Raw genomic sequence first — 12,432 nt, 5'->3', positions numbered from 1 at the left:
ATAACCTGTATTTGTCTCTACGTCTGTCCATCCCTCTATGTGCTTTGTAGTGCTGTAAACACTGTACACGTCAACGTTCATACACTGCCCTGTTAAAAGGAAATGACAAGTGGGTCATGGCCTTTAATGGCCCCCAACCATAAAATAGCACAGATGAAGCTCACCACTTTGCATTGAAATTATTGCTTTTGCCAGTACCTGCTCACCTGTAAGCATATACACACACATAAGCATTATGCATTCACCAGGCCTACCCATCTACCTTAATAGTTTGCACAATGACATCAAAAGTCAGGACAACCTTGAGCTCCAACCACAGCTCCTTAAGTCCAGTGTTTCTAGTTACCAGAGAAGGCCAGTCCAGCAGTACTTGGCAATAAGGGGCAGTGTGGGAAATGAGCATGGGTATGTGGGGCAGGGGTGAAGATGGGGCTGGGGGTGAGGACGGTGTGTGTGTGTGTGTGTGTGTGTGTGTGGGGGGGGGGGGGGCACCCAATTCCCTTTGTGTGTGTGTGTGTGTGTGTGTGTGTGGGGGGTATTCCCTATAGGCTCCTTCTCCTCACTCACTTAGTCCCTGTATTTCTCTGATTGGGTTTCCCTGATTGGATTTCAAAGCCGTTTCTATCAGACTATCTCTGGTATCATAGCACTACAGGAACACTGTTGTGCTGGGGATTGAGTCAGGGCCAGCATGGCCCTTTGAGGTTGGCTGCTAGCCATGATTCTCAATTGGCTGCCTGAAAAGGCCAAAAAAAATCGGGCACAGTGGCTAGAGGTGAAAGACCACACTGGTGGAATGGTGCAGCTCAGAAAGCTGCCAATTGATCTCCAGATGCTGGGCCAATCGGTTACTAAGAAACAGGTCTCGGATTCAGGCCTCTTTGATTCCAGTCTGGGCCTCCTGGCCCCGAAATTGTCAGAGTTGTCAGGACAGGACCCAAGCGCTTTCAAGCCTCTTTCAGGCAGAAATGCAAGTAAAAGCAAACCTTCGGTGTTGCAACCTTTATTGCGACCACAAACTCACAAACTCACTCTGACGTGACAAAAAACTGACAAAGGACAGAGGAACAGAGGGGTGTAGATATACACAGACTTAACTTAAGAGACTGACAGATGACTGGATGAGACCAAGAAGACAATAAATGGGGAACAGTTGAGAGCAGAAACAGAAGGAAATTAGCAAGGCAGGGAGTACAGAGACTTTCTAATGAGGAGACACAGCACTCAAAAAATCCTGCATAGAAATGCATGGGGTTAGTTTGTAACGCCAATATGGCAGTTGTCTACACATATCCCACCCCTTCCGTGGCAAAAATGTCGACATGTAAATACATTGTGCCAATCATGTGTTGTGTTGTGAATACATCATGCGCATGTGCATTTCTGCCGAAAAAAATGCCTGATAAGTGCCCAAAAAGCGTTACAATATGGCCGCTGAGTGGAGGGACTTGACTAAAAGGACTTTGATACAGACCAAATAAGGGGAGGGGCGGAGACAGTCACATGACAACAGACAGGTAAACAGAGAGCGCATGGGAAACAGCAACAAGCACATGAACACAGATGGCACAAAGGCAGTCAGTCCAGGTAGGATCCTGACAGAAATGGACACAGCGTTCTGGACAACCCCTTGCTGTTGTTGTGGTGTTGTTATTTTCCAGCCTCCATTTTGACTGATTTAGAGTTTAGGCCCTCCAAAAAAAAAGCTAATTACTAAACTACATTCTGCATAATTATGTGGACCAACCTGAGAGAATCCTTTTCACAACAGCATAGGTTGATCCTTCATTGACTAAGCTGCAAACCAATTTAGAAAAATAAAGAATATTGATACAGGCAGTCAAATCATTCCCTAAATTCCAAAGGCACACTGCATAATCTGACTGCCTGCTCAGTCACTCACTATTCAGTGACTGTTAAGGACTGTTCAGTCTTTGTGTAGATGTTCCTAAGCAAGTACTCATACTGGTCATAATTGTCCAAAAAGTATTTGGGAGCATACATGTGTTCTTTGGGGTCTGTGGGTGGGTAGTGTCCCACTGACCCATCGAACCAGCCTCCAGTTCTTATCAACCCGCGGATGTAGCTGAGCTTGCGTTTATCCTCGAAGTCGCCCCACCGCGGGAAGTCACCATTTTGCGCTGAGACAAGCTTGTAGTAGATGCCCTCAGGCTTGAAGCACCAGGAGCAGTGCCAGCCAGCATAGTGAATCGGACTCCCGATCGACCAGGGTACCAAAATACGGCCTGTGTTGTTTTCGTAAGTGCGGAAACCGGGCATGGAGTAGTAATCACGCCGTCGTAAATAGATCCCGTTGCCTTTATAAACATCAAAGAGCATCCTGACAGTGCAGCCGGACAACACATCCAAGGTGCCCAGCTGCTTCCAGAAGAACCCGTAGATGGACTTACGCAGGTGCAGCCCGAACGGTTCTGTCCAGCCATCGAAGAGCTTGAGGAAGACAATGCCTTCCCACACTGGGATCTCGTCTGCGTCGTTGATGATGAAGACGTCGTCCGGCCGCGCGCCACTCATCCGGGACAGGCCATTTTTCGAGAGAAACGTGCGCAGGTAATCATCGGCGATCCAGCCGTTTTGCTTGCCGCCCTTGGGGAAATGGTCCAGGAAGATGTAGAGTATCTTGTGCCGCACGTAGTCAAAGGTTCCGTTCATCAGTTGCTTGAAGAACAGCAGCTTCCGGGGAGTGCCGTATGCAGTGAAGTTGGACTCACAGACCATGAAGAGGTCCACCACATCAACCAGCTCATGGAAGCGGGCGTGGAGCAGATCAATCTCGTGGTTGATGTTGATGGCGTTGATGATTCGACGGGGCACTTCCCGCGGCACCAGTCTGCTCTTGGTGGGCAGGTTCGAATGCTGAACTACAGTTGGGATTCCACAGTGGTCGCCATGCCAACCTTGAAGACATCTGCACTTCACTAACCTCTTAACAGCAGATGAATTCTGTGCGGGGCCGGAGCTCATATTTTTTGATTGGACGCTGAGAAGTGCTCGCTGGTTTGTATTGATTTCCTTGGGTTGGTTCTCTACTAAACTTTCCTTGGTGGATAGTTTTGTTCCTCTCCGGAAGCACTTTCCCCCAGATCTGGTCCTCACAAAGTAACTTGTGGTGTCATCTTGGAGTTGGAAAATGTGAAGGTGAAGCTCACCCATGGGCCCTGGTGGTTTTGGAGGAAATGGTTTATACATCCCCACATCCTGTTAAAAGTAAGAGAGATAAGAGTTCATTCACATGTGACCATTTTCAGCTAAACACAGCCATATGTTTTGTAGGCTGTGCCATAAAGATGACCTTCATGGACTGTCACAGAAATGGAGTCATAAAGATAACTGATTGTGGGATATGGTTAACTATTTACAAAGATCCAACTACTAATCACCATGGCGACCACACCTGTTGTCGTCCCACAGTAACTTATTTCATTTAAAATCAAATTTCCCAGTAACTGTGGTCTCAGTAACACCTGTACATAATCTAAAATTGAAAATAAATAAATAAATAAATAAATATGGTGACCAAATTTGGTTTATGTTTTCGGATAGAGCTGTGACAATAACTAAATGACCGCAACACTTTGTATAAGTATAAGTAGGGGAGAACCGGCACAATTGTAACACTTTTTTATTTTTCCAATTCAAACTCGATTTACACAAAGACGATAGACTTGAGAGCTGTGAAATTTGACCAGAACAGAGTCGTACATGTCTACTCCATGAAAGTTGAAACAGAATTTAAAAAAGATGTTATAGTTTGTCAATAATTTAACTTAACCGCAACATGTACCTTTGTTACAACCTTGACGCAGCCATAAAAAAGTGCGGTACAGTTGTAACAGTATAGCGTCATGAATGTAACAGTGCTAAAATCGTGAATCCTATAACATATTTTAACACAAAACAGTGCTGGGTTAAACAAAGAGCATCTGTTTTCATATAAAATCAAGAAAAAAAGTTTTGTAGCCTTGTACCATGTTTTTTACTTGATATGCAATTAACCATGATTAATAAAACATACACTGGAATTAGTATCAGAAATAATGTGATCCTTATATTTGTTTGCAACATGTTGTTCTTTCTTCAGGCCTGGAGTCTATGAGGGCATATCCTGAAAAGGATTATACAGTATATTGAAATGATGGTAAGACTGTGCAACTATGCAAGCTACAGTAGATGGGGCAAGACAACATCGGCTCCTTTCCCAGTTACCAATGTGGTTAGACAAGGTGAAATATTGTCATCTGTTCTTTTTCATTTGTACATGGACTTAAGACATTAGAAGAGTGTAGAACTGGATGTATGGAGCACAGGCGTATTAATCATCTGATTTATGTCTACATATAGTACTGGCCTACAGAAACTGCTTAGAGTATGCTCAAACTATGGAGTACAATATGAGATCAAATTTTATGCAAAAAAAGTGTTAAAATAGTAGTAACGTAGTAACTAAAACAAAATACCTGGGCCACATCATCGGGGATAATTCCTGTGATGAAGATGACATACAGCGCCAGTATATGGATAAGCAAATATGCTGGCATGCAAATTTTATATGTGCATATAAAAAGGCAAAACATCTCGGACACACAATTCCACACAACTTCTTGTACAGGCCATGGTTATCTCCAAGCTGGACTATTGTAATTCACTGTTAGCTGGCCTACCTGCTTACCAACTGTTTACTGTTAAATTGAACTATTGTACAGTATTGTTGTTATTTGTATGTCCCTTTGGACAAAAGCATCTGCAAAATACCAAAACCATACCCATACTGTAACTCTGGAAACACTGGAACAATGTTCCAATGTTTTCTCAGTTAGCCTTTTAAAATGATATCAGATTAGTAAACACAACGTGCCTTTGGAACATTGGATGAATGGTTGCTGATAATGGGCATCTGTATACTTATGTAGACATTGCATTAAAGATCAGCCATTTTTTCTACAGCAGTCATCTATAACATTAATGATGAAAACAAGGACATTTCTAAGTGACTCCAAACTTTTGAATGGTATACTGTGGGAATGGAAATCACGCAGCAATGAACACAGCTTTTATGACTGCTGCCATAAAGATGACCTTCATGGACTGTCACAGAAATGGAGTCATAAAGATAACTGATTGTGGGATATGGTTAACTATTTACAAAGATCCAACTACTAATCACCATGGCGACCACACCTGTTGTCGTCCCACAGTAACTTATTTCATTTAAAATCAAATTTCCCAGTAACTGTGGTCTCAGTAACACCTGTACATAATCTAAAATTGAAAATAAATAAATAAATAAATAAATATGGTGACCAGATTTGGTTTATGTTTTCGGATAGAGCTGTGACAATAACTAAATGACCGCAACACTATGTATAAGTATAAGTAGGCTACCGTATTTTCCGGACTATAAGTCGCTCCTGAGTATAAGTCGCATTAGTCAAAAAATGCATCATGAACAGGAAAAAAACATATATAAGTCGCACTGGACTATAAGTCGCATTTATTTAGAAATGTATTTCACAAAATCCAAAACCAAAAACAGAGACTATGTAACTGGATTATTGAGGCCAAAAAGATTAATGTTAATGAAGACGAAGGAGTGAAGGCAGCCAAGAGGAGGGCAGGAAGGTCATTGCAAAGCAAAAGATTCACTGAAAGAAAATACCATGTGGTACACCAAAATGTATCTAAAATGTGGAGAATACAATGCAATCAAGCATTTTGGGCGATGTGGAGTCACAGGCTGGCAGCAGATTAAATGCTCACAAGAGAGAAAAAGATGCAGTTTTAGATGTGACTGAAGCAAGCCAGGCGATAGGCCTATAGGCCCGACGGTAATTGTAAAGCAATTTACAAAAGATTCACTGAACAAAAATGCTGATATGATACATGAAAATTTTGCTAAAAATGTGGAGAATGCAATGCAATCAAGCATTTTGGGCGATGTGGAGTCACAAGCTGGCAGCAGATTAAATGCTCACGATAGAGAAAAAGACGGTTTTAAAAGGACGTGACCGAAGCTGAGGCAAGCCAGGCAATAGGCATATAGGCCCGACGGTAATTGTAAAGCAATTTACAAAAGATTCACTGAACAAAAATGCTTATATGGTACATGAAAATTTAGCTAAAAATGTGGAGAATGCAATGCAATCAGCATTTTGGACGATGTGGAGAGACAAGCCGGCAGCAGATTAAATGCTCGAGAGAGAAAAATATGCGGTTTTAAAAGGACGTGCAGACCGAAGCTGCAGCAAGCAGGTGATATTTAGAAATTTATTTCACAAAATCCAAGACTAAGAACAGACAGACTATGTAACTGAACACATTGAGGCCAAAAATATTGAGAATTCTACAGTGAATCTTGAAGACGAAGGAGTGAATAGTGGCAAGAGGCAAGCCGAAGGCTGCTGACAAGTGCCCGATTGCTATTGTAAAGCAATTTACAAAAGATTCACTGAACAAAAATGCTGATGTGGTACATGAAATTTTAGCTAAAAATTTGGAGAATGCAATGCAATCAAGCATTTTGGACGATATAGCGTATTGGCACAAGCTGGCAGCAGAACAAATGCTCGCCGAGAGAGCGAGAGAAAAAAAGATGCACATTTAAAACCAGGGCCTAAATTTCAGCGCGGGATTGCGCATAAATTATTACTAAGTATTGAGCATACTAATAAAAGTCCCGCAATGCTAGCCATCATAATGCGAGAAATTCCCACACATTTTACAGCGCTGTCTGACGTTAATCTAATAATGGAGTGGCCTGAAAGCGGACCAACTCTGACTTCAATTGAACCCCATGCAGAGACACACACACACGCGCGCAGGACCACTTTGGGGGTGCCTCTCTCTCTTTGCTCTCTCTCTCTCTTAGCAGGATTTGTCACCGCTAAAGTCAAATTATTATAGCCTATTACGTGCTTCTACATCAACCGCTATCGACAGGAAAGGAAAACAAACGTTTAGCGATCAGGAACCGCAGAAGCATGACAGCCTATAATATAACGCGAGAGAACATGGATGTGTTCTCCATTTGAGGAACGTTATAATCGACTGCGGACGTGAACAGACAGCTACAGACACTGAACGCATAGTAGGCCTACTTTCACTTTCTGTGCGTATTCACGTGAAAGATAATTAGTAGCAAAACAGCGATCAAATATTACGTGGCAGTGAGATTTGTTTTCAAATGTTTTCATGCATGTCCAGATAACGGGTGAGGAATGTTTAGGGGACAGACTATCGTGATTCCTGAATTTATGGCTGGGCAAAGCACAGCACCTTCATCTGGACCATGGCTTGTAGCCTATTCGAGTCAGCTAGGCCTTCATTTCTTGCGTTTTACTGTGAGACATAGGCCTATACTTTTCGTTTGGAGCAGCATACCGGTAGGCTATCAATGGCATTGGGTCACTATTAAGTTTCATGTATGAAAGAGTGTCGGGATGTCCATCCGATTATTGCGAGATAAGGCATCCGCTTTCATTCATTCATTCATTCATTCATGGAACGTGGGCTGTGCTGCAAGGGAAACCTTATTCCGTATAGCCAAAGAGGTCTAAGATAGCCTAAATTTAGTTATTTTTTAAATTATGCATGATTTACTTTTTTATAAAATTCGTAGGCTGATGCCTGGCAGCAACAATTGTGTTTAAATGTAGGTTAACCTGGGCTGCGTGCTACTGGTAGCTTGAGAGCAATGTGTTGGAGACTCATGGTGTAGGACAATGACTTCGTTGGCAACAATATTAAACCAACCAACAATATAATCTATTAAGAAGAGCTATTTTATGAGTTAAATTGAAACAAAATTGTACTGGCTTTTATTTGTCTGAATCTGAGGCCCAGCTATAAATAGAATCCCGGCAGTAATTTGCAGGATTTAAGTATGCACGTGTGTTTCACGACTTATAGTCCGGAAAATACGGTATAAGTATAATTATATATACTCTTTTGTGAGTGAAATTTGGTCTCTGCATTTATCCAAATCTGTGAATTAGTGAAACACACTCAGCACACAGTGAAAGCACACACTAATCCCGGCACAGTGAGCTGCCTGCTACAACAGCGGCGCTCGGGGAGCAGTGAGGGGTTAGGTGTCTTGCTCAAGGGCACTTCAGCCGTGCCTATTGGTCGGGGTTCGAACCGGCAACCCTCCGGTAACAAGTCCGAAGCGCTAACCAGTAGGCCACGGCTGCCCCCTATGGTCATGTGATGGACTACCATTTGACTCATTGCTATCATCACAGCAATATTTTGTATTTTTTTATTTTAGCTGTTGAACGTCACAAGGTTGCACACATCAATCATTGATTAGTCTTCCTCCCTTGTTCAACCCAAAGACTTCTGGAGAAACAACTTTTCAGTAGCTGGATGGGGAGGAAGACTCTGGAAGATACAGGAAGACCTGTATCTAATTATTGTTTTATCTTGGCTTGATATTTGCAGATACTGGTAAATTGAATACCTACTCCTACAATACAGACTTAAAAACACAAGCATAATGTGAACAGTTGTAGTTATGTTTTAATTGCAGTTGCTTAAGTAAACACACTTCTCTTATGTCCTAATGCCTATATAGTAGACACTAGCTGCTAGCTTGTTGATATTATTATTCAACAATATTGCCAATTTGGGCACATTCTGGCTTTGTGTTACATCAGCCTTCAATGCAGTAGCATAGTCTTTTACATACACATTAATGCACTGAAGCAGTTACTCTTGGTCTAGAATTCACCAAGGTCAGAAAATCCACGGCCTACAAAGGCCTTCTTTCTGATATGACTGGCTGTTTTGCTGAAATAACAACAACTTTTCACCAGAATCACATACCGTTCCTCAACACTGACTGAGACAGCTTTACCCATAGTGGCACATACACATGTGTATCAAGACTTCTAGCAAAAATCTGTGAGAACAAAACTCCAAGAACTCCAAAGAGAGTGTCTCAAATAAGAAATCTTAAATGATTGAAAAGGGCATGACCCCAAATCTTGGACAATTCAGTCACACCTTTTTGGGTCCCAAAAAGAGGACATATCTGGGGGAAAAACAGGATATCTGGTCATCCTGACTTCAAGGTCACTGATGGGCTCTCTGTGTGTGTAAATGCCGGCCATTGAGTATGGCAGCAGATTGTACTGTATCAGTTGTGTCCACAACTGGACTGTATTTGGTTATCAATCTCAAAACGTGTGCAAGCAGATTGTGGCAATGTACTTTTGGTATTGTTTTCACTGCCTTCTGTTTTGTGTTCTTATTCTTTAATGTTTGTTCATTAGCATAACAATACACTACACATTATAGAAACACTTTCTGGAACTAACGTTGAACCATTTTCATCGACAACACTGGTTGGTAGATTTATTCAATTAAATTACTGTCCCAAATTCAAGACATTCCCCCCCTTTACTTGTTGCGTCCTACAAGCCAATTGTGATAGTTAGAAGATAGTTAGTTAGATAGTTAGTTAGATAGAAACACGCCAACTCAGTGAGAGGTGTAGATATTTTGCACAGTTTTATCAAGTGGAGTGGAAGAAAGCACTGCATTTCAGTTAAGCAGCTATTTTTTCTAAACAAAAACAGCCTTGAAAATACTGTGAAATATTCAAGTTCTTATGAGGTATGGGTCACTTCGAACAAATCCCCACAAAACTCTTAAAATAAGGATGGCCTCATTTAAACGTTAATGGTATTTTGATTTCAAATGGTGGTAAAACCAACTATTTATGGTATTCTTGGGATTTCAATATAATTTTTTAACGTATATGAATACTTTTTTGCATGCATATATTTTCTATGAACTACGGGCTGCTGCAGAAGATCAAATAGCATCAGTGCTTGAACTATTGGTTTCTGCCTAGCATCAGCCTAGAAAATGTTTCATTTTCTGTTAGTCTTATTACACTTTCTAACTTGAGAGGAGACAAGTTTTAAATAGGAAAATTACCGGAAATCTTAGTCACTTTTAAGCGTGATGCTAGCAGGCAAGATGCTAATGTTCTAATCTGATTCAATGATCTATGCTAGGTGTTAAAAAGGCCACATAGTGGAGTTCTGTTACCAGACCTTATATGGTATTAAAATGGGTCATGTGACTTGTGTCACGTAGTTACGTTCTTTTCAGTCTAAGCACCACGAGTATGGGGATGGAGTAGCAGCTTAGGAGGTTGTCTTCTAGTTTGTGTGTGCGTCCATTATTCAGAAGGTAACCCTTTGCATTCATAATTGTACCTTTGTTTCATGCTTGTAATGATGATGTTGATTTACTTTAATAATGAAGCTGCATTAAACCGTTTGTAAATCAGCTTAGCTCGCTTTGCTAATGCACAGTATAATGTAAGTTTGCTAAGTTCGTTTGAACTTTATTTTGCTATTATACAGGGCTACTGTATGTCTTTCTTGTATTGAGACAGTACCATGTTATTATGGCTACTACAAAGGTATTATTGTTATGGTTATAAGTGTAGGATAACAGACATACCGTTGTATGTTGGTCAGCTTGAATACACGTGTGAATCACGTTTCTTAGGCACGGTGATATGCCGTCTTTTTTGGCCTCAAGAGGGCGCTTGTACACTGTATAATTTAATATGTATTGGAAACATTACATAGTATGTTAATGGATACGATTTTCTGTGTGCTTAACTTACAGAAGCACACACAATAATTATGCAATGTAAGTGCCTTGTGCTGCCAACAATTTAATACAAGAATAAGAAGAAACTGGCTGTCTGGACCTTCATTCTTTTTTCATTCTAATCGGATGACCCTTAGTGTTCACACCCATCCCGAACTATCTTTTCTACAATTTTTGGTGCCGAAACCCGGGATCGGTGATTACTGAGGAACAAGATGTTTGGAGGCCAAGACCAGCTTGACCCTGAGTCATCGATACACCGCCGCATCATCCGCCCACCGGCTCACCTGGATGAATTTGAAGTTGAATATACTGCTCATCGTCGTCTGTTCGGTGATCAGTTATCAGTGGAAGCAGATGATGCTCAGGATGCGGAGCATGCAACAACGCAAGGCCAGGCCACTGAACCTACACCTGGAGGAGTAGCTGGCAGGGCCAACAGAAATACTGTGTATACTCCCTTAGAATCTGCACCTACTCTTTCAGGTGCAGACGCACACAGCACGATCCGAGCTTTGAGTGAGCAGAACAGGATCCTTATGGAGGCAGTTAAGGCCCTGACCGACAAGATGAAGAATGAGCCAGCAGCTGGTGCTACTCCACGCCAGCATCTTTCATTCACATCTCAAGCAGCATATCAGAGCTTGCCTTCCTATCCAGTGAGGCATAATGCATCTGCCCCCAGCCCACCCTCGCCAGTCTATAGCCCGCTCAATGTCCATCATACGCAGCCACCAAGGTATCAGCATCCTGCCCGTGCCATGTGGTACCAAGGTCCACCACCACCCGCTCCAGTCAATCAGACAGCAGAACCATGTGTGTTTGATTATCTCACAGAGGGTGTGGAACACCTGAACTTACATGCTCCACATCCACCTCCACCACGCCAGCGGCAAGACAGGTCTGGCGCTCATGATGAATGTTCATATAGGCCTGTACAGCACAGCAGGACACATTACTCACCGCAACAGCCACGTTCTCCACCCTCCAGCATTAGTAGCCATTCTCGCTCCCCTTCTCCACCCAAGACAGAGAAAATATACAGAGGCCCTAAGCCATCCATACCACAGTTTACCAGCGATGATCCCCGTCTATTTACAAGACTGAAGCTGGCCCTAGAGAATCTACTACCAGAAGATGCCACAGAGCGTTTTAAATATCAGGTCCTGGTGGACCACTTGAAATTTGAGGATGCTTTGCTAATAGCTGATTCATACTGCAACTCAGACCACCCTTATAGTGACACTATGCGCTCACTGATAGAGCACTATGGTCAGCCCCATAAGTTGTCACTCAGGAGGATAGCTGAGGTAATGGATGGGCCAGATATCCGCACTGGAGATCTCACATCATTCCGCAGATTTGCACTGAGAGTACGTGCCCTGGTGGGAATGCTGGCTCAGATGGGTGATGAGGGAGCAACTGAACTCCATTGTGGCTCTCATGTTGCCAGGCTCCTATCTAAGCTACCACATGATTTGCGCAGCAATTTCAAGAGGCATATCCACCCAAAGAGGCGACCTGTGCCTACATTGTTGGACTTTGCTGACTGGCTTGAATTCGAACTGGACGTACAAGGTACAGAGATCAAGACAGGCCGTGCAGACAGTGGTGAAGCAGCCAGAAAGGGGAACGATAAGAAGGCTCTAAGTCGGCGGTACATACCACCACAGTTTTAACCCTTAGAACCCGATTGACGCAAAGTGCGTCAAAAAACACAGCCTTTCTTCTCTGTTACATTGCTCCGCGACTGTTCATCACAACGAGATAAAATTTTAT

The 12,432-nt window shown here is 42.4% G+C and overlaps 1 protein-coding gene across 1 annotated transcript in view; it reads right to left on the bottom strand.

Moving 5' to 3' along the window:
* Window positions 1–492: 492 nt before the first annotated feature.
* mgat3a (beta-1,4-mannosyl-glycoprotein 4-beta-N-acetylglucosaminyltransferase a) overlaps window positions 493–12,432 on the bottom strand; it is a 55,933-nt gene continuing 43,993 nt past the window's right edge. Inside the window, exon 3 of the mRNA XM_076265905.1 lies at window positions 493–3,219. Within this exon, the coding sequence (XP_076122020.1) occupies window positions 1,903–3,219 (1,317 nt within the window). The 3' untranslated portion in view covers window positions 493–1,902. The remainder of the gene's footprint in view (window positions 3,220–12,432) is intronic.

This window comes from Alosa pseudoharengus, unplaced genomic scaffold (genome assembly GCF_046254945.1).
Source record: "Alosa pseudoharengus isolate Yale_2024_CS ecotype anadromous, Long Island Sound unplaced genomic scaffold, YU_APseudo_1.1 YU_APseudo_1.1_scf_4, whole genome shotgun sequence".
Classification (NCBI taxonomy): Eukaryota; Metazoa; Chordata; class Actinopteri; order Clupeiformes; family Clupeidae; genus Alosa; species Alosa pseudoharengus.
The sequence above is the reverse complement of the archived record's forward strand: the minus strand, read 5'-3'. Positions and strand labels throughout refer to the sequence as shown.